This window comes from Patagioenas fasciata, chromosome 15, assembly GCF_037038585.1.
Source record: "Patagioenas fasciata isolate bPatFas1 chromosome 15, bPatFas1.hap1, whole genome shotgun sequence".
Taxonomy (NCBI): domain Eukaryota; kingdom Metazoa; phylum Chordata; class Aves; order Columbiformes; family Columbidae; genus Patagioenas; species Patagioenas fasciata.
The window spans coordinates 9,344,327-9,371,773 of NC_092534.1; the positions used below are offsets into that span (position 1 = coordinate 9,344,327).

General features: G+C 49.5%; 2 protein-coding genes across 2 annotated transcripts; both read left to right on the forward strand.

Moving 5' to 3' along the window:
* The first annotated feature begins 481 nt into the window (after positions 1 to 481).
* Positions 482 to 12,384, forward strand: ATP6V0C (ATPase H+ transporting V0 subunit c). Its single transcript, XM_065850561.2, has 3 exons — positions 482 to 840; positions 10,130 to 10,313; positions 11,546 to 12,384. The coding sequence occupies exons 1-3, from the start codon at positions 765 to 767 to the stop codon at positions 11,748 to 11,750; spliced, it is 465 nt and encodes a 154-aa protein (XP_065706633.1). The 5' UTR covers positions 482 to 764; the 3' UTR covers positions 11,751 to 12,384.
* A 7,190-nt stretch (positions 12,385 to 19,574) lies between these two features.
* On the forward strand, positions 19,575 to 27,414 carry AMDHD2 (amidohydrolase domain containing 2). Its single transcript, XM_065851017.2, has 11 exons — positions 19,575 to 19,966; positions 20,477 to 20,613; positions 21,256 to 21,395; positions 21,756 to 21,810; positions 22,206 to 22,418; positions 23,490 to 23,578; positions 23,927 to 24,071; positions 24,331 to 24,438; positions 24,688 to 24,756; positions 25,207 to 25,308; positions 25,678 to 27,414. Exons 1-11 carry the CDS (start codon positions 19,884 to 19,886, stop codon positions 25,764 to 25,766), a joined length of 1,230 nt encoding a protein of 409 aa, XP_065707089.1. The 5' UTR covers positions 19,575 to 19,883; the 3' UTR covers positions 25,767 to 27,414.
* Positions 27,415 to 27,447: the final 33 nt, after the last annotated feature.

Sequence of the window (27,447 nt, forward strand, 5' to 3'; positions counted from 1 at the left end):
GGCACACCGTGAGGAATATGGCACCGCGGACACGGCAGAAGGGACACGGCACAGCGACGATGGCACATGCCACCGGCGACTCCGCGCGGTGCACGGACCGCGGACCCATCCCGGTTCCTGCGCCCCCGGCCCGGGGAGGACCCGCCCACGCGTTGGCCCCGGACACGCCCCTTATGCTAATGAGAGCTGAATCACGCTCAGAGGGATGGAGCCGCCAGCCGGGACTGAACCAACCGCGCGGAGGGGAGAGGAGAGCGAGCGGAGAGAAGCAGAGCAGAGGGCCGACGTGGACAAGCATTCCACTCGGGACGTGGAGAGAAAAGCGGGCTCAGCTCGCCGTCGCGGACAATACCTGTCGTGGGAGCGGGGAATCGTGCGCGAGGGGACGGGGCGGAGGACAGGAGACCCCCAGTCGCGCGCGCGTGGTGCCGGCCGAAGGCGGAGCAGGCGGGGGCGGTGGGCGCGGATCACGTGACGGGCGCGTCGCCGCCATTTTGTCCTGCTGAGGCAGTATTTAGGGCGCAGCGCTCGGGCCGCCGCGCACTCCCGCCGGGACGGAGCTCCGCGCAGCCGCCGCTCCCCTCCCTCCCGCAACCGGCCTCCGCCCCGTATCCCTCCCCGCCTGCGCCCTCCTCGCCTCCGCCATTTTGTAGCCGAGCGCTGCCCGCGGAGGACCGGCGCCGCGGCGGAGCCTCCCGCCTCCCCCCCGCCCTTTCGCGCTCCCGCTCCCAGCGGCGCCTCGCCCCGGCTCGGCCCGCGCAGCCATGTCCTCCGACTCCAGCCCCGAGTACGCCTCCTTCTTCGCCGTGATGGGCGCCTCGGCTGCCATGGTCTTCAGCGGTAAGCACCCGCCTGGGGGGGCGGCGGGGCCTGGGGGTGCGGGGCACGGTCTGGTTCAGTGCCGGGGGACGGGGACAGCCTCGGCGGGGCGGGATCCCCGGTGGTGGGCCCGGTGCCCGGCTGGATGGGGCGTCCTCCTGGCCTGGCCGCTAGGGCGGCCCCCAGAATGGGCCCCCCCCTCCCCCAGTTCCATCCGGGCTACCGGCGGCGCGGCGGAGGGGGTCTGCGCGGGTGACGTCACCGCGGAGCGTGCCGGCGGAGCCCACACGCCACGTGACTGCGGCGGCGCTGCCGTCTCGCGGGGGGGACCGATCCCGGCCCGCCGCAGGGACCCCTTCCCGCTCCCGGGCTGACCTGCCGGTGCCGGCCGAGATTGTCAGCTAGAAACCCGGTGTCACCGGAGGCCCTGCTCCCGGCTCCGCAGACGTGCGTTGCGGGCGGCTCTGCTGCCGGGCTTCCCTGGGGCTCTGGCTGTTTCCGCGGTGGGTCTGCCCCGGTTTTCTGTAGGAGTCAGGCTCTGCGGGCCCTTTCGGGGCTTGGTGCAGCACTTGTCCTCCTGTACATAGGATAAAGCTGATTTTTAAAGCATTCATCGGGTGATGCAAGACCTATTTCTAATGGAATTGAAACGTAAATATGCAAACATTTTAGGACTGAGGTTGGCTCTTGAGATGTTAATGACATTAAAAGGGACTGATGGGCATCTGACATTGCCGTTAAAATGGGGGATGCATGAAATACGGAGAAGAGGAAGCTCCTGTCTCTGGCTATTCATCTGCAGCTTCAGCCTCTGAGGTTCAGTGCAGAGTAAACCGGGTCACTCTGCGGTATCGCCCCATAAATGCTGTTTTGCACTAGAAAGACCATCATATGATAACTTGTCTCTCTTGGAGCCTGAGGAAACCTTCTACAGAAAGCGATGACTGTTCCTGACTGAGCATTTAGTGTTACCTCATAGGTAACAGTGTGCAGACCTGCCGTACTGTTTGGGATATAACATGGGGAAGGCTTCTGCTATTTTTTTTTTCCAAATGCAAATGTTACAGTAACTAGAAATACAAGAACTAGGGATCAGTCTGCCTTTCTCTGCTGAAGGTATGACCAGTGTCTTCCACACATGTGAGCCTACTGACTTATATTCATCTGCCACCTACTTTGGCTTCAAGTTGAGAAATCCAAATATGAAATATTGAATTGACTGTAGCTTGAGTTACGTGTGGTTGTTCATGTGATTGGGGTCTCATTATGTTAAAGTAGCCTCTGAGACGTCAGCTAGGTCTGCAAGGCAAATTTGTGGAAGCTGGTCTTGATCAGTGTAGTAGATTAAATTATGTAAATAGCTCAGCAGACAGTGGATTAAAAGCAGTGAGAGGAAGGTGTCTAGCCATGCTGGTGTTGGCACCATGGATTGATTTCACACCAGCCATGTTCATGGCTTTAAACTTCGCAAAAAAAAAAAAAAAAAGGAAGCCTGAAGGGCTGTTTAGTTTTATTCAGTTTGTACCCGGTGGTGGGATGCAGGTGTTGTACTCACACTTGACAGGTAAGGATTTTCCGGAAAATGATATGACTGGGATGCTGTAGGAGCCAACCTTGGCACTACTGACCTACCTGCCTCTTGGCTAATGACAGTAATGGAGGAATAAACTAAGACCAAGTTACTTGTTAGAGAAAACAGTCATCAGATCACTGCTTTTTGTAAAATAGCAATGATTAAGATCCTCAATACTGAGTGTTCTTGCCAAGGAAGGAGTCACTGGATTCATCTTGCAAAATTGAATGTGGAAGCAAAAGAACATGTTTATATGGCCTTTTAGATGCTGGTTTGTGATATGCAAGCCTGCTTCAGTGTAAACATCAGTGAGGGATGTGAAACTGAGTTGGCATTTTAATAGCAATTCAAAGCGTTGCTTGGCATGGCTAAACTAGAAGTGAAGCCTTTCCTAGAAGCTGTGGATTTGTTAGCAGGTACTGTGGGATTGCAAATTAAAGGAGAAGGAAGGTTTGAGTTGGGTAATTTTAAGTGAGTGCTTAAGCTGTATAGATGAAGGTTTGGTAACTACCATGTTGTTACTGGTATGTGACTGATCCTTGTTGCAGATTCTATGTCAGGTAGTCCTAATACCAGAAGGTCTGAGCCATTAAGTTAGTCTCTTGCCAGGGCCTAAGTGCATCTGATGGGTTCAGTCATTGGCACAACAGGTTACAGATACTGCTGATGCAAGTTTATTTCTTAGTTGTTAACATTACTGAACCGCTTGCTTAGTGAAACAACTTGTATTTTTAAGACAATGTGGCAGAGTTGTCAATACAGGATAAACTAAAACTTGCAGTGTCATGTAGCTTTCCTAATAGGGATGTGACACTATAAGATGTTCCGATGTTAATTGAATGTGTTAAAAAAAATTACCCTGATTGAGAAGTAAGGAGCTAAGTCTGTCTGGATGAGCAGTGTAAAACTAAAATTGTCCTGGTCAGTGTTAATTAGTGCAGTGATCATGTCTGACTCATTCTGCATATAAGATCAGGTTCCTGTGGAGCTTGTAATTCTGGGACCTGTTTCTAGTAAACATGTTCAAGTTTTACACTGTCCAGGCTAGTTTGATGTGAAAACAAGCAACTTTATGCAGTACTGTTTGATGTTTGAACATTAACTGCTGATGGTAAATAGATAGCAGAACTTGTTCTGGTCAGCTAGAAAGACTGAAGCAGTCTGCTGTGACCTTGGCTATCTTTGAGCCTTCTTATTCATTTGCTGATTACAGTGTGTTCTGATAGCTGAAGTTCCTTTATTTCCTATGTGTAAAACACATGGCTGGCTCAGTGTCAGGTGCTATTGAGTGATCAAATTATTGCAGCTTTTCCATATGACTTTGTGCCAAAATGGAAAAGCATGGTACTGGGCAAAGCTGTCTAGTTCTGCACTTGGTGATGTTCAATGTAGAAAAGCAGGATTTTGCAGGTGCACCCCACTGTGGCCCCCATAATGTGGTGAGGAGTTTTACTTAGACCTGTGCTCTGAACAGGCTTTCAGTGCCTTCAATACTGCTTCACCATCAAGCATCTGGAAAATTGCTAGTAGCCAACAGTGTTAAGGTTAGTCTTGTGTCTTTGCATTGCTGCTGCAGAGCTAAGAAAATAGTACTTTTTATTTTAAACTAGGGCTGCAGATATTGTAGCAGTTGGTGAGCTATTAAGGGACCTCTATGGTGAAATTGCTGGCTCAAAACATCTAGCTTGATGCAGCTGACAGCCCTGCGCAGTCTGATTCTAGAAGGCATCATAGCTATAAACAACTTCCAGCCTTGAAGACAAATTCCACCTGTGGTTCCTGAAATGCCATCTCCTGAGGGGGGTGGGGAGGTGGTAGGGAAGAGACCTGCCTGCTGCTCAGAAAGGAGCTGTTTGCCTCATCCTAAGAGGAGCTTACAGCCTCCTTAGGTGTAGCTTGCAGGTAAAATGAAATGGCAGAACAGAATGCAGCTCATGGTGGTCTTCTGTTCCAAAGTGTTGGGCAGGAAAACTCAGTGAATTAGATTGTTCGAGCCACCAGACCATCTACAGTAGAGTCTAGCTTAAGCATTCATCCAATGGTAGGTAAATTAGTAGACTATTAAGACATAAGTGTTGTAACAGAAGTAAATCAGTCAGACAGTATTTTTGCAGCTCACTTAAACTAAGGGAAGACATCTCAACAAGGGCATCATATCTGCTCAGTAAATCCTAGTCTTAGGATCGTCTGAAAACCAGATCAAGCATCAGGATAAACCACTGACTCTACAAAACTTGACTCAAGCAGATGATGCTGCTGCTTATTCTGTGGCTTCCAGGTGTACATGATGGGGTCCTGTTTCACCCTGAAGTCACTGTAGACTACACAGTCTGCAGGTGCATCTGTGCTGATGGGAACATTTGGAGAAGCAGTGAACATGAATGTCACATGCTTCAGGACCTCTTATGTCAGCTTCCTTTTTCCCTTCCTAAAACTAACCTCTTCCATCTCTCCAGAGCCTGACTGATCTTAAGCAGTGGCTACAAGCTGACCAACTCTCCAGGTTTCTTGGGCTGTTGAGTGATGCTTGAAACAACGGTTTTACAGTGGTGCATGCTTCCACCTGCTCACTGTCCTCACTGAACAGTGAGACATGACTTGCTGAACTAGTTTCCCTCAGACTGTGAATGTTGCAAGCACGAGGCTTCGAGTCAGGCTGGTTTGGCCACAGGGGTGTCTGCTGGACGCAGTCAGATGACCTGGGATTTCCCACACTGCAGAATGGAGGCAGCTTGGCTGTGGTGCCTGCCAGCGAGTGGTGTGAGCTGCCTTTGGACCAACCAGATGAAAAGGGCTGCTGCTGAAGGATAAACAAACTAGTCTGCCAGTCAGTGCCTGGAGCACAGGGGTGAACCCAGTTTATGGAATGGATCATCTTTAAGGTTGCAGGGAAGCTTGTATGAGGATAAAGAAATAACAAGTGACTGGACTTTGCTGCTTGCAGAAGAACAAGCCTGTACTCTGTGGTGGTGTCAGCCTTACCATACTTAAAGCCCAAAATTGGCTTTGTGTGGTATGTCGGACAATCCAGATTACCGATTGCAGCAGCCCCAGCTGCTTGGACAGTTGACTGATAACCGCCTTTTTCTTTGGATTGCTGCTATTGCAGCAGCTTCTTGAGGAGCTGGTAGACTTTCAAGTTCTCAAATTTACTGAACAAAAGTAAATGGCCCGCTAACCTTGCAGATTGTTTTTAACAATGCTGTAAACTGACAGTGCTAGGCTTGTTTGAAATCCCTATACCCTCTTGTAACATTAGAGCAGAACATGAAGCATGTGGTCCCTAATCTTGTAACAGGTGACCTATAAAAGATTTTCAAATTCTACAACTTCCTGTAGGGCAGTGTATCTGTTTACTCCCCAGTTATCATGGGGAGACTAGCTATAGCCAGTCTTCTGTCAGGGTGATCTGAATTTGCATAGGGTCCAGATAGAGTTCCACTCATGTGGCTGGCTGTTTTGCAAAGATGCAACTGGGCAGAGCAACATGGTTTTTCCAAAGCACCCGTGGAGTATCCGTTACTGTAATCTGAGGTAGAGCTGTGTTTGTGCTAGGTGTGGTGGTGTGGGAGAGACCTTAGAATACAGGTGGGAAGAAGCCCATTTCTTTGAAAATGCCCGGGCTTCCGGCATCGTGAAGCAAGGACTGTACTTGACTTGGGTATCATCTCTAAATGTTGTCCAACCATTTAAGAACAACCTGCTCAAGGATAAACAGGCATTGAGATGAATTGATGCCTGCTATCTGGTTGAGAGGAAGCCTACCTACTGCAGAGGGCAGCCTATTTCATAATGGATTAATTATAAAAGGTTTCAGGTGTAAGTACTTATACTAAATGGTCTTGCTGTGGTAGCAACACATGATATCTTAGTTGAAAGTCTGACCTGTGTTACTAGCTCTCCTCTTCATAATGCAGGGAAATTTGGCCTGTTAGTACTCTGGAAACCTGCTTCTCTGTGGTGGGACACAGGAGGAGTCACTGACTCTGAATTGACCAAATGCTACTGGAACATGTATGGCTGGTCCTGAACCTCTCTGTTCTTGGGCTGAGCATATCTGCATGTATTGCAACTGCTGCAGCTGCATCTATGCAAAGAGTTTCCTGGCTTGAAGGCCTCTCATAATGTGGTCACTCTCCATATGTGTCTGTCTGCAGAGCTTTGCAGAACCAGTTCAAGGCTTTTGGTAATGGCCTCTTTCTATATTGAGTGTGTTGCATGAGGTGATTTACAGCTGACTTAGCTGCAAGATTAATGTTCTTGGTGCATGACCTTAGTGAGCACTGTAACTATAGCCACAAAAAGATTGATCCTAATACTTGGACTAGCACTTGATCTAAACTGCAGGCTGCTTGACTACTGATGGTGAGTATTAGAGGCAAAGCACTGCTGAAAGTCCTGGCAGTGGCAAGAGTACAACTGGTCTTCAGTCCATACTGAGGCTATTGCCTGTATGGCAAGTTGCTTTCTAGTTCATGTTTCATCTTGAAGCTGCACAGCTGTATCACCTCTGCTACTGCTTCTGACTGCTGGAAAGTAACAACTGTGGCAGGGTGCTGGGCAGCATATCCACAGCCACATGGGAGTGCATTTTGCCCCCAGGAGCAGTACTAAATCTACTCTGGCTTGTGAGTTCAAGGAGCTACTCTTCATAAGTATTTCAAATCAAATTAACCTTTAAAATGTGCTTGCTGGGAGTAAGTGGTATTGAGTGATGCACAAGGCAACTTCTCTGTATAACACCATTGAACTTATATGTGTCACAGTTCTGGTTATAGACCAGAATGGCTTTCTTCTGTGATAAAGCTGGGTAGGCCAAGTGCTGCTTCTCCAGCTGCCAGGTAAATATTCCAACAGCTCTGTGTGTCTTTTAAAGGCAGTGTTGCAGCTTAATTGGTCTGTATGTTGGAGTTAATGGAGCTGTCTCATCTGAAGTGAATACATGGAGTCTTGTTGTGGTACAACTCTTGGCCCATTTTCACTGTCTTCCACATAGATCTCTTCAAACCCCATTCACTGAGAAGATTTTAGAAAACCCATCTTTCCAATTCGTCAGGGATATTTAAATTGAGTGTATGAAGCGTGTGTACTTCAGATAATAACAGTTGCCAAGAAGTACAAGTAAAGATGTGCAGGAGGATTGACCTAAATGTCAACTGAATAGCTGTACCATCATATAGCTGTGTCATGGTGGGAAATGGATATCAACCATCTCTGCCACCTGGACTGTGATATTGGGCTGTTGTCAAAGGTGCAAGGAGAACTTGTCAGGCTAGTGAAGAGCAGTAAGACAAGCTGCCCTGGAAGATACTTGAGATGCAGCTGGAGGGGTCTCCAGTGTACATGTGTTGGTCAGGATGCTGGTAAAGGCTTCACGGGGAGTAGATGTGCAAAGTCTGCAGCTGTGAGTATGCACCAAAAAACCCTAATGTGAAAACTAGCTGCCACAGTGTACATGTAGACTTTATTTGTTAATGTCTCTAGACCAAGTTCAAGGCATTAGCTCTTGCCTGTTCCCTAGAATTGAGATTTAACAACTGGGAATTGACGAACTTGCTCTGATCTGTTCTGCCCCCTGCTTCCTCAACAGCTTAAGCAGACTGACTTTCTGTAAGTGTGATTACAAAATCAGCTTCTGTAATCCATTGCTGCATTAATTGCAACACCCTTAAAGGGCTTCAGATTTGGAGGAAGTAATGACTGATCTAATTTTAAATAGTGAACTTCCCTCATGAACCTTTGTGTTTCTGGAGGGGTTTATAAAAGATTCCAGATGAGAAGTGGTTTTAAATACCATAGCCAGTCTAGAAATCTAGATAGCCTGATCTTGATTCCACATACTTCTCGTCTTTAGACGATGTTTCACCCAACAGAAAAGGCTCCTAATTCAAGTTAGTGATTTCTTTCTAGACTTCCTAGACCCATAAATAGTACCATCACTGACGTTGCTAGCTAAGCCTGTGCACTAGTTTCCAGGCTCAGTGTACATTTGCAGGTAAAACCTGTGTTCTGCTCTTGCCTCAGGCTTCCTACTGAGGTGGATTGTAGTTCTGGATCGCACTGAATGGCCCTTTACATCTGGCTTGGTTACAGTCAAGGCTCAAGAGCTTTGCTAGTACAGAACAAGTTATGAGGCTTTCCCTTCAAGTTTTTGTTACTAAAACTGAACATTCTGACAGTGAGTTTTGGGTTAGTGTGGTGGTGCTACCTCTGTTAATCTGAAGTTTTAGTGCAAAGCCAGGATTACTGCTCAGTTCCTGTCTGCTCAAAGATTTGCTTTATGTAAATGCTGAGTGAGAAGCAGGGAAGTACCTACCTTGAACCCTATGAATACCTCCCAGCAGCTCTTTGGGGCAAGGTGCACCATCTCACACGGATGCTGGTGTTAGAGGCAGCTATGGATCTGTGGAACAAGCAGCTTTCTCTTGTAGAAACCTTAGTTTTTAAGTTGGTGAAGCCAACTCAAATGGTAGATCTCTGAACAGTACAAAGATTTGAAATCTCTACAGTTTTAATAGTCTGCAGGAGCCTTTTAGAGCAGGCAGGAGCATTTTCATGCAAAATAGGGCTGTTATGTTTGAATATCAGCCTGATAGTGTCTGAAAAGGAGATGACCTACCCCTCCACATACTTTGCCTTGCTCCTTCAAGGACTTAGTCCTGGGTGGCTGCTGACCTGTGTATCATGTCTGGGGTGATGGTGTGTGCAGCCCTAGAGTACTTCAGAGCAAGGCTGGAAAGGAAAGGGATTGTCTTAAGTACTTCAGAATCAAAGAATGAGGTATTCATGGAAGCTTTTGTGAGACTAATATGGAGTTTTCAAGGCAGAAGTTACTTTTTGGGGAAGTGCTTTGAGACTTTCTAGCAGTTCTCAGCTGGAAGTGATAAGCCCATGTTCTGCTTTGAAAACCAAGTGGTGTATTCCCATGCTGATCTCTGCATTCTCAAGTGTTTATATAGGTGATCAGCAGACCTTAAGGGTAAGATGGTTGTGGTCTTCAATAACCTGCAGACCATGTTCTCCTTTGTGGTTCCAGTGGTTGGATTAACAAATGTGAATCCTTCACAGGTGGGGCTAATGACACATGCAGAGTCTTTTTTTCCAAGGAATGAAGTGAGTTTGTTGGTATCTCAGTATGTGTCTGATGAAGCTGAAACGACACCTTTAACCCCAGGCAGATAAGTTTTGTGGAAGAAGAGGCCCCATGAAGGTGGCTTATTAAATATTGCATGAATCTGAGAACTCAGCCCAAGTGGCTCAAAGGTCAGTGGCTGTAAAGCCTGGCTTTTCAGCAGGATTATATGCTGCTGAGGTAGTCAGTGGTGCTTTGCTGTTTCCCATCTGCAGTTCAGCAGAGTAGAGCCTTGCAGTGTGGGCTCTGTGAGGGCACAAACTCTGAATTAATGAGTTCAAATTTGGACCTTGGGTTTTGGTTCCTGGAAGGGAATAAATGTATGCCGGGGAGTACACCCTGCCGTGAAGTTGTAGAGAGTGTATGCTGTTATCAGTAGTGTTTGAACAGCAGCTTTTTATTGATCTAGCTTTGGTCTAGGACTCAGGATAGGTTACTTCCTCATCCCTTAGAGGAATATTCCTGACTGACAAACCAAGTAGTCAAATGACTGTTAGTTTTGCACAATTCTTCCTTGTGCTGACTCAGCTATTCTAATCCTGCAGCCTAGTGAAGGAAATGGTATTTTGGGATGTGTCTAATGCTTTTTTTTTCCCCTCTTCCAGCCTTGGGAGCTGCATATGGAACAGCAAAGAGTGGCACAGGTATTGCGGCCATGTCCGTCATGAGGCCTGAGCTCATCATGAAGTCAATCATCCCTGTTGTCATGGCGGGTATTATAGCTATCTATGGCCTCGTAGTGGCAGTCCTCATTGCCAATGCCCTCTCAGATTCTATCACACTATTCAAGTAAGTTGCTGCATCTGTCAGATTTTCAAGTTTGTCCTGATGCTGTTTTGGTGCTGCTGAATGGGTGGATTTTTGCTCAAGAGCCCTGGAAGGGTTGTCAATGCTAAATCCTCCTAACCTGGATTTTAGAGTGTGGACTGGATTTCAGCTGATGCCTCAGTGGCAGTGCTGCCTGACTAGTTTGCTGTATCAGCCAACAGATCAGACATCCCACTGCTAGAGATAATGCAGTGGTTTATGGCTGGAAAGAAGCAGTGTTCAGGTGGTACTGGGACAGGAGGCTAAGCTGGTTTCCTGATGCCAAATTCTAGATCTGGAATACACAGATCTTTCCAAGACTGTCTTATCAGACTGTCTGAATAGTTCTGTTGCCTGGGAGATGCAAGTGAATAATTAATATTGCTTGCTGCTTTATGTGCTGGTAAATCAATCTTCAAGCTATACAGTCTGAAGCCAGCTATAGTCTGAAACTTAATCTACCTTTGGCTTTTGAGAACAGCTGGAACTGGCTTGATTGGGACCTCTCAGAATAAAACAATGCTTCTGAGGTCTAACAGAGTAGATATGTGTCACTGTACAAGCTGTAGCTGTTGAGCAGTATGGTTGGCCTAATAAGCCATGAGCTAAGAAGCAGCAGGTACAAATGTTCCTCTGCAGTTATCGGGGGGCAGATACTGGTAGGGACTGGTCCTCAGGTACCCCTGCCTGGAAGACCAGACCATTCCTGTCCAGCTCTTGCAGTACAAGAGACTTAGTAGTCATGTTGATGTGCTATGGCTGTATAACAAGGTTGCTGAAGGTGGGAGACAAACAGGCTGCACAGCATTGTGGGGCAGGCTTTACTGGAAGTGGTGGCCCACATGGCTGGAGTCAGATCAGCTCTAGCAGCATACTGGGCCTGCAGCTGACTGAAGTGGCTACTGAGAAGCTGGGTGGCCACATGAACTCACAGGCCTGATAGTTTGGCTCAGTGTATGAGCCCTACCTGGGTAGCAGCCAAAGATCTTTCATAGCTGCCCTTTTTTAAAAGTATCAGAGCTAGGCATCTCAGGAAGCATCTGCTTTGTGAGACATATGGCTGTGCTTGCTTAAACAGCATAGCAACTCTTTCTGCAGGAAGGGGGTTCCCTTTAAATGTTTAAACGTTTGAATTAACAAAAGGCTCGCCTGAAGTCAAAGGATTGGGTATCCTGTTGCTTGCCACTGAAACTGTTTTCCTCTCTGTCCTACAGGAGCTTTCTTCAGCTGGGTGCTGGCTTGAGCGTGGGCCTCAGTGGTCTGGCTGCTGGCTTTGCCATCGGCATTGTGGGCGATGCTGGTGTACGGGGAACAGCACAGCAGCCCAGGTTATTTGTGGGCATGATCCTGATTTTGATCTTCGCTGAAGTCTTGGGTCTTTATGGCCTCATTGTTGCCCTTATCCTCTCCACAAAGTAAACATTGCAGTATGATGTAAAGAGATGTAACAAATCCACGTTTAAAAAAAAAAGCTACAGAATGAAAATGGTCTCTCCAATGTGTACAGTTGTCCCAATTTGGTAGTTGATCTCTTGTAAATGCACAATGTATGTTAGTGACTTGTCTGTCCTGTGTGTACTTCAATATTAAATTGGATGGGCTGCTCCAAGCCTACTGCATGGCTTGGGGTGACCTGTGTGCAATTTTCCACCCATTGCTGTTAGTACTTTATGGATAAATATGAACTAGAAATGTAATTTTTTCTCTTCACTGGATGTTTATTTATAAAAGACTTGACATGTTCATACATCTATGGAGCAAGGATTTTCAATTTCCCATGCTATATATATTAATCTTATATATAGGTAGATTACACTGTGGGGTCAATTGTAAGTGCAGAGAATTCCTTGGATGTAACTTCGATTCTCAAGATTGCTGTAGTGTCCTGGTATTGGAGTATGAGAATTTTGTGTTTTATTACAGCAATTGTCCGAAACACTCCTGTGTTTCAGTAGTAACTGCGTATGCTCCGGCATCAGAGTCGTGCACCCAGTGTTGGGTTACAAACTTATACCATGTTTCCGAATAAAACTTCCTTACTACATTGCTGTAATGAGTACTCTGCCTCTGATTTCATGCTTCTGCTGCTCCTTTAGGAAGAAGAGGGGTTCCTTTAGGGGGGTGGCAGGTCTTGAAGTGATGTGAGCACCATGCAGAAGTGATGCTGTCATCGCTGTTAAACCATTCCCTCTTTGTCTTGGGCCAGCTTCTGCCCATCAGCAGGAACGCAAGGCTGTTACAGTGCTGTGCTCATCCTGGTGAAGCAGCACATCTTTGCTCTGGCATGCAGTGACACCATGTAACAGACTGTGCACTGTGGCCTCAGCAGGTGGGGTGTTGGTGCAGAGGTCCAAACGGCACAGGTTGCAGTGGGTGACAGGGAACAGGAGCTGCTGAAGGGCCTCCAGGCAGCTTGTCCTTGTGGTGGCTCTGCAGAGACTTGTGTTGGAAAGCTGCACTGGTAGCGGCAATCGTCTCTAAAACACCTGAACAATGGTCTCATCAACAAAATGGGTTTAAGAATTCGTATTTTTAACTTGTAAATTGGGGAGCATTTGGGCTGAGAAGATCTGTTTTGCAGCTGGTAAATGCTGTAGCAGCTTTCTTTTCTGAGGATTTGAGTGTTGCAAAGCAGCACTGGAGCTCATATGGGAAATGTGTTGGACCCTTGCAAATGCAAAGCTTGTTCCAAATTGCCTTTGGGAAGGACATCACCTTATTCTGAGTTGTGTAGTTTGGAGAACAGGTCAAGCTTTACTTTGTTCAAGTCAAAATGTTAATATTATACAGACATCTAGTACTAGTAGTGCCTTTGTGATTGAACTAAGATGAGGAATGTGGAGTGGTGTTACAACCTGGTCTGTCACCCTGGTTGGGAATGCAGATGTGTATATGTATTTCATGTATGTACCTGTGCAGCAAACAAGTCTGGTGGAAGTACCATGAATAGCTACGGCCAGAGCATGAGGAATTTGCTGTGGCTACGTTTGAAGCTTCTCACCTGGCAGGAGCACCCACCAGACCAGGCCTGGTGGTACCTCCTGTACCTGCTGGGTAGCTGTTCTCCAAGCTGGGGACCGTTTGGGAGCCTTTGGCTGTGGGCTAATCATTCTGCTAGTATGAGTTTTCAGACTTTTGTGAAGGTGTAGTTTTAACAATTGTTGGTCATCTATGATTATTACCAAATTGGTTTATTCTGTTTAGTGAAAAGCTGATCTGTCTGCATTGTCCAATAAGTTGTCAGCTGCTTGGCTTTGGGGTGGGCTCTGCTGCTGGTTTTGTGTTTCAGAAGGGCTTTTCTTCCTGGCGGTCTGAGCAGTGGTGGCTGTATAGAGGTGTAAGCTGACTTAAGGGAAATCTTGAATATCTCTTGAAGCATTGCTTGCGGTAAAGGAGAATTTTCTGAGCTGAAATGGGTTGATCATACTTTTCCTCAGCAAAAGTAGTAGATTCTAAACTTCTGAATGAGACTTTACCCAGGAGTCATAAATATTTATAGAAACTATAGCATAATTCTCTCAGCACTGATTGTAGTGAGTGCTTTTCCCAGTATTTTGTGTGGAGTCTGGCAGACCTTGCAGCTGGGAGGGGTGAACCGCAGATTCAGGCTGGCTGGAAAGCATGTCACATACATTTTGCAGTTCTGGTGAGTGCAATTGTATTTTTCCTGTGTAGCAGGACAGGAGAAGGTCCTGGCTGGAGCTGCAAATATGTTTAAGGTCTGGTTTTACCATCTTTAAAGGGAACTTGTTGTGAGCCTTGTTTTTTGCTGATTTGAAAGTATATGGGCAAATTGCATTTAAGAGAGCAACCAAATACTGATAGCAGCCCTCACCTCTAAGAGAAATAAACAATTCAAAGGTGCTGGTCAATAGGAACTCTAAGATCCTGTTGTACCTTCATGACACCTTGCAGAAGGCATTTTACTAGGCTCAGGGTGGTGATGAATGCTTATGTAACCATATGCAGGCAAAATCCTATCCATGGCATTTTCATTCGTGCGATGGAACATTAAGCCTTTCTCGTTAATATCTAAACCCATGCAAGTCAGGAGAACAGAGAGAAAACAAAAGCTGGGGTTAGCATGTATAGGTGGAGGATTGCACTGAGTACATGCAGGTATGCCAGGAGTAAAAATTATCAATCTGGACATGCTACCTTGACTAGGCATTTTCTGACAGTGATGCTCTAGATCCTCATTGATGACTCCTGGCTAAAAACTCGCATTTCAGATCCTTCACTGATGTTATTGCATCAGCAAATTTCTCAAGTGATTCCAGGTATTAAGAAAATACAGATCTTATGGTCCCTTCATTTACTGACAGCAGCTTGATCAGAGTGCAGTCCAGTCCCATCTGGCAGGGACTGACTTTGGTTTGAAGAGGGGAACAGGCAGCCTCAAAGCGTGAAATGACAGTCTCATAGAGTGCCTGATTAAAAGAGGTGGTGGCTGCTGGCACGTAAGTAGTCCTCTGTAATGTGGCAGATTGCCTGCCTGGGAGTGTGCGCTGCAGAGTGAGTCAGCTCTGCAGAGGGAAGGCAGCGCTGGCTCTGCAGCAGCAGCGCAGGGTAAATGCCCATCAGCAGTCGGTTCAGGCTGGGGACAGTTTAGGGGTTGCTGCTGCCAGATGCTGCCTGCGCAGGCCATGCCTCCATACAGCTTGCTGACCATTCTAGTTTTTAACTCTTTCACACTGGTTTTTCAAAGGCTGCAGATTTTTTATTTTAACTGCTTCAGTTGGAGAAGCATTTTTAAGTAGCAGGATTTTATCTGTGATTTCTCTTGTCTTTCCTTGGGAGACCTGGCTAACAGAGAAGTGTAGTAACCTGGAAAAGTAAATAAGCTTTAGGGAAATGAAAACCTCATTAAGAGAAACTGATCCCAGAAACTAAGCTGCTGTTTTCAGCTACAGGGTAACCACAGATCTAATGAAAGCAGCTCTCGGTAAACCTTGTTTCCTTCACAGTCTAACCATATTGATTTCACAGCTTTTTGCTGTTTCCATCCAGCCTTACTGTACAAACCATCACTGTTCTTCAGGTGATAATTATTTCTGTCTCTGACACACGAGACTTTCAACCTCTGCTCTTAGCTCATCTCTTTCTGCTCTACAAGTATTAACCACCTTTTTTCTTGATGTAATTAAACACCTGAGTACATCTTCCCAGTGCCAAACTTTGTTTCAAGAGATTGTGTCCTGAAAAGCTTCTCCATTTTTGTTCCTGTTACTCACTAATGAATGCTGTTCCTTTTCCCTGCAAGCCATGGTTCATTTACCTCCTGAGAGATTCACAGCCTTGCAACTCATATCCCTGTGTTTCTATTGCACTAGTTCCTGTATCATGGTGCTCAAGCACACAGAAAAACATCCTTCCCAACCTTACAGTGTGTGAGGCCCAAAGTTCTCCTGGGGCCAAACTGCAGGGTCCCAAGTGCCTCCCACAAGGTACCTGCAGACCATTGACAGCTCTCACCGACCTGTCCGAGTATGAGCTGGGTAGCAGGAGGGCAGGATGAAGTTCCTGGAGAATCAGTGGCTTGTGTTTGCCATCTTCTTGCTGAGGGGACGAGATGCATGCCCGACAGGGTCAATCCCAGGCTCTTCTGGATTTCCCAAGGGGATGCTGGTGGTTGTTTCAGTCCTGGACCCTTTTTTGGCACTTTGAACTGTCCTGTCCCTGCTGTTACATCTGTGCTCTCCTCCTTTGCTTTTTGGAGACAGTAAAGAGGTGACCTGAAGTGGCACAGAGTGATAACAACCACCTACACCTAATGGTTTTGCCTACCTAAGGTAAGCCGAGGACAAATCCTAGGAAATCACATCTATTCCCAAGAGTGGCAGTGTGTTCTCAGGTGTAAACAGCCCCCATGGCTCTTGTGTGCTTTAGGACAAGTTCTTAAACCTCTTTGTGAATGCATGTGAAAAATTAGAAGCCAAGGCTGTGTCTCCACAAGCACTTCATCTGGCAGCAGTGCAAACCCAAGCTCTCCCTCTGGGCACACAGACCTTCTTCCACATCTGTAGCACACTCTCCCCTCTTTCTTTGTGCTGGTACATCTTCTCACGCTGCCAGGCAGTGAATCTAATTTGGGAATTGAGCCAGGTTAAAAATAACTCAATGTGAAGAAAAAAAGTTTGCTAGAGAAAATGCAAGTCAAACTACAGCTTGTGATTCCCTCTGCCTGTTGCTGGGGCAGTAGAGAGAAAGAACATGCAATTATTAGAGAGAGAGAGTGTGCAATTATTGGTGATGCAAGACAAGGTTAATTTAGTACTGAAAAATAAAAGAACATCCTAAGGGATAAGACTTAAGCAGGACAGATGCATGACATAAAGTTCAGCTGGTGACGTACCTCCTGCATCAACAAGGCAAATTTCCCCACCTTTCATCTCAGCACAGGCTGTTCTGTTCTTCCCAGCAGCGCAGAGGAAGGTCTGGGCCATTTTCCAGCGTTCTTATTCAGTGGTTTGTCTTTGAGGCTTGCAGCCTAGAAAAATGTTGGATCTCTGTCACCAAAGGGTTGATGGAGCTGTGTCAGTGGGGCAGGATCTTTCGTAGTGGATGTTACTATCTGTAACCAGTATTTGCATTTACCCAGATGTCTCTTTCACTGCCAAGAGAAGTTACGGTCACCCATCTGTTTAACACGTATGTTCATGTGAGAGTGCACAGTTTTGGCCACAGGCAGTTTGAGTGCTGCATGTGCATTTTGACATCTGAGTTCAGTTTAACAGCTTGGAAGGGTACATCCTTCCTCGCAGAGCTGTTTGCTCAAATAAGCAGGCCTGAGATGTGCTTTTAGGATTCATTTTCTAATCTTCTGGTTTTGGAGTCTCCTCGACTTCACCTGTACTGAAGCCACAAATTGTTCCCGCCAATACACTGCTGGGTCCCCCAAATGTGGATCATTTCAGCCACCATGAGGAGAACCTGCCCAAAGCCATTCTTGGCCTCAAATTCCCAAAGCAGTGCTGCATGTAGTGTTCTGGCCTCAGCTAGCATCATTTCCAACTCTGTATTACAGGGGCCTTTACTGGCATCCTGCTGACAGTAAGAGGCAGCCTGTAGTGTGGACAAGCACTGGCATCACAGAATTATAAGTACAGCATAAAACCTCATTAAAATTCAATTCCTGGCCAGACGGGGATTTTACGTTCATGCACAATTACATTTCCCATTGCTTATCTTTCCTCGGTGTGATTCATCAGCGAAGCTCACATCAGCACCCTGCCTCGACGCAGTCCTTGATGAGACACTTGACTCTGCGATACCATGGGACTCCAAACAGGATGAACACGCAAGTGAGAGCGCTGGTGGAGGCTGCTGCAGCACCCAGTGGTCCCTGTGGAGCACAGGGGATGGAGGGGAAATGGAAGCTCCTGCCAGCAGATGTCTAGGAGTAAATGCTTAGACTGTTGGGGACGCTGGCTTAATTTTAACACCACATAGTACTTGCTTGTAATGTTTTGGAGATTGGACACTGTTTCCCTTCTGGCCACAGAGACTGTAGAATTAAGGGCTCTGGTGACACGGTCTGCTGGAGAGGAAAGGCAGGGGCCTGGCTGTGGAGCACAGAACAAGCTGTCTGTCTGCTGTCCCAGGCTGCTGCTGCCTTGTCAAATTACCATAAGAGCCTGTCTACAGCAATGCTGTCAGCTCAGAAAGTAACCTTTAACAGAAGTAATGACTTGCCTGCCCAGGTTGCTGTTAAGTCTTTTTCCCTGCAGCTGAGACTGGCGAAGGAACAGTGCGGGGGGGGCGGGTCAGAAACCTTACTGAGCCAATAAACAGTTCCAATTTAGTTTTATTGGTGTAATTATTATCGTCCCCACACAGATTTCCAAGCAGGTATGTGTGTTGCAACACTTGTCCACCAGCTCTCAGGGGCCAGGATCAGCTGGTCCTTTGTGACAGGTCCTGGCACACCTGGCTCTGCTTGGTGTTGTCGTTCAAGAGGTAAATAATCACAAGTCAGATGAAGCAAGGCCTGCAGAGTCACTGCCTGGCACAGTGGTTGTGCATGGTGGCCATTCAAGCCAAGGTTACTTATTCACCAACTGTCAACAGACTACAAGCCATTAGGAACTACTAATTCATCTCCTCTGACCTCTTAGGCCTTTCAACTTTGTCTGATAAAGAGTAATCCTTAGTGGGTAACATTTCTTCCACAAATACATTGACCCATCAGTGTGTGACACGGCTGCCCGGCGGGCAGTGACAGAGCCTGTGCAAAAGATGGATCATGGCCCACCAAGGGCTGCAGCATCCTTGGCTGAGAGGCGCCAGGTGCCAGTGAACTTGGAAGATAAAGGTGACTTGAGCTTGTTCTGGTCTGTCCTGGGGCTGGCTGACGGTGATGATGCTCTGGAGCACCTGCGCTGAGGAGCTCCAGTCTGGAGTCAGTGGGAAAAGATTCTTCCCCAAACATTTCTCAGCATAAGGTAAGAGGCAGCAGGAGGTGTGTGCAGACTGGCCAGAAAGTCTTGGGGAGATGTCTGTGACAAGCTGGCACTGCACGGTCAGCACAGCAGCTCCTCCTCGCCCCTCCACAGCTTCCCCGAGCTCTCTGGGCCTGGAGTTCCCGGGACAAGTTGGGTTCCCCTGGGACACACTCGCTTCCCATTGCTATTGGACATTTTCAAGAGCATTTTGTGAGGTCCACGTTACATGCCACGGCAAAACACCAGCACACGCTGTGGTCAGCCCCCTTAGGGGCTCCAACAGGAAACTGTTTGTTTCTATTAAATGCTTAGTGTAATTAAATGAGACCCTGAGGGGAAATCCCCTGAGACATTCCCTGCAAGGAGAGGGGCCAGGGTTGGGCTCGGCTCGGCACTGTGAGACCCCGGTGCCTACCGGGCAGGGGGGCAAGAGCAGCCACCTCTCTACAACATCACCCCACGGCCACCTCAGTTGCCGTGACAGTGACACTGCCAGGCCCAGTGGCCTGTGTGGGCCGGCAGGAGACCTCAGGGCCGAGGAAGGGAGCCCCTCCACCGCCCGTTCATCCTTCATCACCGGCTTCCAAAGCGAGGCCGTGGCGGCGGGGCCGGCCCGCTCCCCTCTGCCCGGGCCGCCGCCGCGGAACCGCCGACCTCCTCAAGATGGCGGCGCCCTACCCCTGATGGCGGCTCCTCGCCGGACGGTCACGTGGGGCGGGAAGGGAATCCCAGCGCGTCAGCTGAACGCGGTCACGTGACCGGGAAGCTGCGGGTGAGGCCGGCGCTCGGCCCGGTCCCGCCCCCGGGTGTCCCGGTCCCCGCGGAGCCGGGGGAGCTGCGCCGGGCCCGGCCCGCACCGGGGCCCGCGGCGGGGTCTGGCCGCACCGGCTCGCGGGGCCTTTTCCTCCCAGCGTCGGCCCACAGCCCCGGGGAGGGGCGGTGACCAACCCGCCGCCGGCCCCCGAGGCGGTGCTGCGGCCTCTCACCGGCTCCGGGTTCCCGCGCAGCCGCTCGCACCGGAGCCGTGGCCTCGCCCCGCCCCGCCACCCCCGGTCCCCGCTGCGAACCCCGCTCATCGGGGGATCCCGCCGGCTCCCGCCGCCCCGCGATGCCGTCCAACAAATCCGTCTCGGACGCGCCCATCGTCCAGTTCACCAACTGCCGCATCCTGAGGAGCCACCAGCTCCAGAGGTGAGGGCGCGGGCGCGGGGTGCTGGGCGGTGCCGGGGCTCACAGCTGGGCTGCAGGAACATGGGGCGCCCTGGGGGCTGTCCCCGGGACCCCCTGTGCATGAGCTGCCGGCTGCACTTGCTCCCACTGCCCCTCATCCCCCACTGCCTGATTTTGGAAGGAGACGAGGGGTGTTGTACAGCCCCTCTGCCCCTCCCTCCCCCGTATTTCGTTCTGCCTTCTCTGCCAGCCCCTGGACCCCTCGGCCATCACCACCACATTTGACCAGTAGCTCGCGAAAATCCCATTCCTATTGAGTTTTGTGCAGCCAGAGGCTGGGCAGAGCAGGGCTGCCAGCTGCCTGGCTGCTGGAAGAACAGTTCTGCCTTAGCAGACACTGGAGAGCCCATGAATGCTGGGAGGGTCTGCTCTGCCTGAGGCCACCCCTGCCACAGGGACCATGGGCAGCTGCTCCTGTGTGCTCCACCGCAGATGGCAGAGGAGTTAGGTGTGTGTCACTGTCCCCTTCAGGGAGGACCTGTGGGTGCGAGAGGGAAAGATCCTCAACCCGGAGAAACTCTTCTTTGATGAGAAGGGCTCTGCTGACATCCAGCTGGACTGCAAGGACAGCATCATCGCCCCGGGCTTCATCGATGTCCAGATCAATGGTACGCGGGGGTGGAGGGTCCCAGGTTTGTCCATCACTGATCTTCAAGCCCTGCCCATGAATAAGTGCTTTTCAGCTGCTCAAGGGAGATGTGAGTCACTGAACTAGCGATAAAGAACAATTTTGCCTGTTTTTTTCTGCTATCACATAATTGATCTCCATGGGGTGGATGGATTTCTCAACATCATTTTCATCAGCAGTCTTGTGCTGACAGGATGCCCGCCCTACCCTTTCCAGGATGTGGGGAGGACAGAGCAGGACTTGTCAAAGGAACAAACCTTACCTGCAGTAGCTCTTCCTGAGGGTCAAGAGAGGCGTGTTCTGCATTAGCTGATGCTGGAAGTTAGATCCCCTCTTCAGCGGGGAATCCTCAGATTTTGCCCTGCATCAAAATAAAAAGTTGCAAAATGCTGGGATGCTGTGGGCAAAAGCACTTGGGCAGGATGGCATTGGTTGGATTTGTACTCGCAGAGCCTTGTGAATGTAGGACAGGAGAAGTGCTGGTGCAGCTCTTTTCTTCTGGTCAGTGCTGTACAAATGGAGCGGCTCCTCCAGTCACACAAAATGTTTCCTCAGCATTTTCAGGTGGGTAAACATCCACTGGGGAGGCTGCAGCTTCATCTCTGTTTTGTTCATGGTGCAGGAGGCTTTGGGGTGGACTTCTCCCTGGCTACAGATGACTTCAAATCAGGGATTGACCTGGTCAGTCAGAAGATCCTCTCCCATGGAGTGACCTCGTTCTGTCCCACCCTGGTGACCTCTCCTCCATCTGTGTACCACCAGGTAAGTGACTTTCTCATGCTCTCATCCACAGGGTGATAAAGGGCTGAGGTTGGCACCAAGAGGTGAGAAGGCCAAGGCTGGGTCTGCGGAGATAACCGCTTGGGTGGAAAAGCTGTGGGCATGAGGACTCTATCCCTGGATTTCTTGCCCTTAACCTTTAGACCGCTGAGGCAGCGATGTCTCCAAGGCCAGCTTTGCACAACAGGGCTGGCAACTGGCTTTTTCTTTGCGAGCTGCGCTTGGCTGATGATCCCAAGTGGTCCAGCTACAAAGGTCTCACTGGACCCGAAGTTTGGGTTTGTTTTGTCAGGCTGGGGTGCTGTGTCTGGGGTGCCATGTCTGATAAACCCCTTTCTCTAGGTTCTCCCTCAGCTCAGTATAAGAAATGGTGGGGCCCATGGAGCAGGTATCCTGGGTAAGTGATTTTGTGCCTCGCTATCCTCTCTGGTGCAATTATCTTGTTAATTGTTAAGGAGAAAGATGCTACTGTAGGTACAGCAGAAATGGGGGCTGAAGCTCTCTCAGTGGGAGGGATGCACATGTGGGGATAGACCTGCTTTCTCCCTCAGCCTGTGCCTGACCTTCGCCATGGTCTCTGCCATTGTACACACACAGCTCCAGCCCTTTCAAGCCCCACAGGCCATTTCCCAGTGCTGCATCTTTTGCTGTGCTGAGCTCAGAGTTACCTGGGCCACGTCTTTTGCTGTGGGAGAATGGCATGAGCTTGACTGGAACAGGGTAGACACAGCAGATTTCTTGGTCCTTGGCATTGAGAAGAAGGCTCATGGCTTTGTGTTCCTGTTTGGGCAGGGGCCCATCTGGAAGGACCATTCATCAGCAAGGAGAAGAAAGGGGCGCACCCGGAGCACTGCCTCCGCACCTTCGAGGCAGGAGCCTTCCAGGACCTGCTGGCCACCTACGGGTCCCTGGACTGTGTCCGGATAGTCACCCTGGCCCCAGAGATGAAGAGGAGCAGCGAGGTGATCCAGGAGCTCACCCAGAGGGGCATCTGTGTCTCGCTCGGTAAGGGCTGGGGCAGGAGAGGCTCCGTCTCCCTGTGCCACACACACCAAGCAGCTGCTTTCTGGGGCTGTAGCATCAATAATGGTGTCTCGGCACGACTGGACGGGGTGGGACTTTCTTTTGCGTGGCATGCGTGGAAGTGACAGACCTGTCAAAAATGAGGACCTCACTTGATGCTGCGAACCTGTCTCTCTTTGTACGTTAAGGGCCAAACTTCATATGATTGAAAAGCCCTTGCAGTTTAACACAAGGTAACATTTGGTGCTGTAAATACCCAGGAAAGAATAGCAATCTGACTCAAATAAAGATGTAGTTGAGGGTTGACAACATGGAAGGGTTCAAACTCTGAAGTTCAACTGCTTTAGGCCTTGTTTGACAGGTTAAATAATTTTCCAAAGTTTACTGCTGAGTTTTGGTAATTCTATTTTTCAACCAGGACCGTTGTAGGAAATCTCTCCCTTCAATGTCTGGTAGGCCCCTGGCTTAAAATTGGCTGCATTTTTCTTGTCCTCTGTTTCACACAAAAAAGGGGGGGTTGGAGTTATTCAGGGTGAAATTAAACCTTACATGAGAAGGACATTCATACCACAGAGCATCTCTTATCTCACAGCTACATAAAGCAAAGAACTACAGACAGGCAAGGTTTGCCCACAGAGCATTAGAGCTGCTGCCTGTGTTGGGGAAAACAGAGTTTTCCTGCTGGGTGGTTTTATCCCCGTATTCTTTTTTTGCAAAGTTTCCACCATCTCTACTCCCTCAACAGCTCTCTGTAAAACCTTTACATATCTGAGGACAGGAGAAAGGCACGTCCTTGGACCTCTAGTCCAGCCTGAAGGCAGCTCTCTGTGACCAAGGCAGCATCTGTGATGTGAAAAGTGAACGTGTTCAGCCAAAACACCCACTGCCAGAGTCCCCCACAGTCATGGCCAGACACCTCTGTGCTGAGGCATCTCAGACCTCAGCCTGTGGTGGGGCATCAGAGCAGAGTCCTAGTGACAGAGCACCTGTACTCCTGTGGGGAAATAAACGGAGAGATGGGCAGAAAAGTCACGCGTTGGTCTTTGTTGCCAGGTCACTCGGTGGCTAACCTCGCCCAGGCGGAGGAGGCTGTGCAGCACGGCGCTACCTTCATCACTCACCTCTTCAATGCCATGTTGCCGGTGAGTAGCTGAGGACACTGGCCTTGCACGGATTTTGCTTTCGGCGCTGTCTCTCCTGCTCCCCACGGAGTCGTATTCTCCCTGGCTTGTTTCGTAGCAGGCCTTGCAGTGAGGTTTCAGCACCAAACTTCTGGCTTCATGTTTCTACTGTCTGATCTAAAATGGAGTCAAGGCTGTAGCAGACTCTAGAAAATGCAAGGAAATGCCCAGATTTGTCTGGTAAAGGACAGGCTGCCCAGCTGCCAGGCGCTGTTTGATAGAGACAGCAGCTGCGTCCCCTGAAAGGAAGGGTCTCAGCCCATGAGTCCTGATGACGCTCCACAGCTTGTCCTCTCTCCTCTTGGGCAGTTCCACCATCGTGACCCTGGGATCGTGGGGCTGCTGACAAGTGACAAGATTCCTGCTGGGCGGAGGGTCTTCTACGGCATGATCTCTGATGGCATCCACACCAACCCTGCCGCCCTGCGCATCGCGCACCGAGCCCACCCCAAAGGTGAGCCATGCTGGGCCCACGCGGTGTCACCAGCTGTCCTGAGCGCTGTGCCATCTCTACAAAACACTCGCGCAAGTGCTGTGGTGTTGCTGTCTGAAAGAGGTTACAGACATGTGTGCTGATCCACCAGCCCTCTTGCTTTGGTCCGATGTGGCCAGAGGCACCTTAGCCCCTCTCTGGGAGGGCCAGCACGGTGCAATGCTCAGAGCTGCAGCAAAATCAGATGCAAAACTTAACAGCCTCTTTTTTCTTCCCTCAGGCCTGGTGCTGGTGACAGATGCGATCGCTGGCATGGGGCTGGCACCAGGTCGGCACACGCTGGGTCAGCAGGTGGTGGAGATCGATGGGCTGAACACCTACATTGCAGGTAAGTGCCTCTCGCTAAAGAGCTGGGAACAGCGCTGCCACTTGACCCCATTCCTGGAAAGCTCAGCACACCTTGTAGTGCCTGTCAGTGTGAGGTAGCACTTGTGCAGCATTGGCTGCGGCCCTTCAACTCGCTCCTCATGCAGCCAAGGATTTCTGCTCCTTTGGTCTCGTTATGCTTTCCCACTACCCCAGTTCTCCTTGCTGTGAGTTGTGAGACCTGCTCAGTGCCACTCCGTTCCTCTCCCAGGCACAAAGACCCTGAGTGGCAGTGTGGCGACCATGGACACGTGCGTGCGACACTTCCAAGAAGCCACAGGTAAGTGAGCCTTGTCTGTAAGCTGTTGCTCCCTCCACTGACATGGGAAGAGGTCTCATTCTTGGCAGCTGTGTCCACTGTACCAGAGAACATTTCCTCTTAACTGAGACATGAAGAGAAGGGCTGGGATCAGCAGCACTGGCCACAGATGAGCACCTTTTTTGAGGGGAGGTTTCATTTTAATCCATAGCACTATTGCGAGGTAAACAATCCTGATCCTTTTTCACAAAGGTGAATGATTTTCCCCTCCCCATACCCTCGGTGTTCAGTTCTTACCTTCCCACTGTCACCCATGGTGATGTTTCACCTCCCCAGCTCCAGCCAGCTGTGGCAAGGCTGTTCCAGCTCGGGGCCCTGCCAGGCTGACAGTTACCTTAGCCAGGGGGTTTTGGGCTGCTCTGGCAACAGGGCTGTTTGCTGCCCTAATGTCTCTCCCCTTGTCTGTTCAAGGGTGCTCAGTGGAGACCGCGTTGGAAGCAGCGTCTCTGCATCCAGCACAGCTCCTCGGAATTGAACACAAAAAGGGGACACTAAATTACGACTCCGATGCAGGTACTGGTAAGGGGACAGTAGGTACTGGTATGGGGACAACAGTGTGAGGGCTGCCAAGTGCTGGAGCAAAGCAGGGACTGCTGAAAACTGATTTTCATCCCCTGCTTCATTGGGAGCTGCAGGGAGACTCGCTCTGCCTGGGATTTGCTCTGGGCTTTTGCTCCATTTTTTTTCCCTTGGATGCTGTTGGTGTTTCCTGAGCCCTTTGGAGAGACTCCTACATCTCAGGCACACATAACAGAGCCACACAGCAAGGACGGCACTGCGCTGCTGTCCTGCTGCCATGTCTGGGTGGGGGGAAGCTCTTTTCCTAACCAGCTTCAGCCACTCCATTTCTCTGACAGCTCCTTCCTCTCTTGTCTGATGCAGATTTCCTGATGCTGAATGATGACCTGTATGTACAAGCCACGTACATTGCGGGTGAGGAAGTCTGGAGACAGGATGCATTGGGCATGTGACGCTGGGCTGTCCTGGTGCCCTCTGAGGCTCCCTCGCACTGTGGTTAGCAGCCTTGGTTACCACCCCACTTCTCTCTTGTTTCTGTTTTTTTAAAATTCCTTCCTGAAACTCCCTTAAAGGAGCCTCATACCAAAGAGCTGCGTTTTCCAGCACAACCGCTGCTTCCAGTTACAGCCATGCCTGCAACAAATTTGTTGGTGCTCAGCTGGGGGAGTGGGGAAAGCAGGCAGTTCTGTGCTGGGGAGGACTGTCAGTCCCTGGAGTGACCCAAAGGACTGCACAGCTGTCCTGCGTGGAGTCCCCAAACAGAGGTGCTCCTGTCACAGTCTTACAGCAGTGTGAAGCTGTCCCAGCCTTCGCACTGTTTTACACAGCACACACTACCCTGTCCCATGCCGAGGCAGGCTCAAGCCATCGCCATTCCTCTGCCTGCTGTTTGCCTCGCTCCTGGGCAGCTGGGGCTGGTTAGACATCAGCTTCCACCAGCTCAGCTCGCAGCTCTTCACATTGAAAGGTTCCTGTTGTGTCAGCAGAACTTGAGGATCGCATTCTGATCCCCCGGCAATCCCTCTGTCGTGTGTCCTCCGGAGCAAGGCTGTCACAGCTCGCCGACTCGGTGCCATCGTGAGGCTGTGAATCCATGTGGGATGAATCCTCAGGGCAGAGATCAAACCCAGGAAAAACGAGGCATTGCTGGTCCTTTGTGCCTTTTCCCTGCATGGGCATTGAGTCCACAGCGCGTGGTTTCGGCTGGAGACGTAGACAGCATCCTGCTGCAGAAAGCAACATTCCCCTCAACCCTTTGTTGTGGCTGGATAGGTTCTGCAGGCTCCATTCCCAGCCTTTGCGTCGTGTGATGGGTCTGTGCATTCCTCAGGCCACAGATGGAAGCTTTTGCTTTAGGGGATGCATCCAGGCTGGTAGCAATGGGCTCACGAGCCCTTGGTCCAGCTCAGGGATTGAGGGAGAACTGCAGTGGGATTCTGGCCTCTCAAGACCGCTGCTGATAGCTCATTATTCCTGTGCTCATTATTATCTTCTCCAATACTTGACTGTGAGCTCTTTACCTGACACTTGGACACTTCTATGTGAAGACTGATGCTGATTTCAAACCTACCGCAGTCAGACAAGCCTTGTGACAGGTCACAGACAAACTCTGACAAGCCTCAAACTGATTAACTGGGTTTTTTTTGCAGTGAGGGGAGGGCTTAGACAAGGGCAAAGTCTTAGCAAGGGTGGAGGTTGTAAGGCGAGACAAAAGTCTGGTGAGGATTGGCAGAAGTGTGCCGATTTTTCCAGTACCTTTTTATAACATTTAATAGCAACATTTGGAAGTGCTTTCCTTGCACTTTAGAGCACTGCTGGAATAACTGGCAGCCTTGGAGAATTTCTAACATCAACTGCCGATGTCAGCAGAAACTATAACCTCCGGTATTTGAAGCACTTGAAAGAGACGTCAAATACTGCGCTGTGAAATGGGATGTGCTACGGCATTACAAATCTCAGCGGGGGCACTTTTGACTGCTGTTGAAAAAAATCCACAGGAAAAGATAAAAAACTGCATATGAAACAAGGTGTCTAACTTTTTTTATTTACAAAATTAAATCATCAAGACGAAATCTAAAATAGAAACAGAATTGGACAACACCTGTGTATGTGTGGTTTTTTTTCTGCTGAAGA

Bases quoted from the DNA above. Each gene is read 5' to 3' on its own strand.
- ATP6V0C (XM_065850561.2), top strand. From the start codon at position 765: ATGTCCTCCGACTCCAGCCCCGAGTACGCCTCCTTCTTCGCCGTGATG. The intron at 841-10,129 runs GTAAGCACCCGC...CCCCTCTTCCAG, and splicing joins GGCTGCCATGGTCTTCAGCG to CCTTGGGAGCTGCATATGGA. The intron at 10,314-11,545 runs GTAAGTTGCTGC...TCTGTCCTACAG, and splicing joins GATTCTATCACACTATTCAA to GAGCTTTCTTCAGCTGGGTG.
- AMDHD2 (XM_065851017.2), top strand. From the start codon at position 19,884: ATGCCGTCCAACAAATCCGTCTCGGACGCGCCCATCGTCCAGTTCACC. The intron at 24,072-24,330 runs GTGAGCCATGCT...TTCTTCCCTCAG, and splicing joins GCACCGAGCCCACCCCAAAG to GCCTGGTGCTGGTGACAGAT. The intron at 25,309-25,677 runs GTACTGGTAAGG...TGTCTGATGCAG, and splicing joins AAATTACGACTCCGATGCAG to ATTTCCTGATGCTGAATGAT.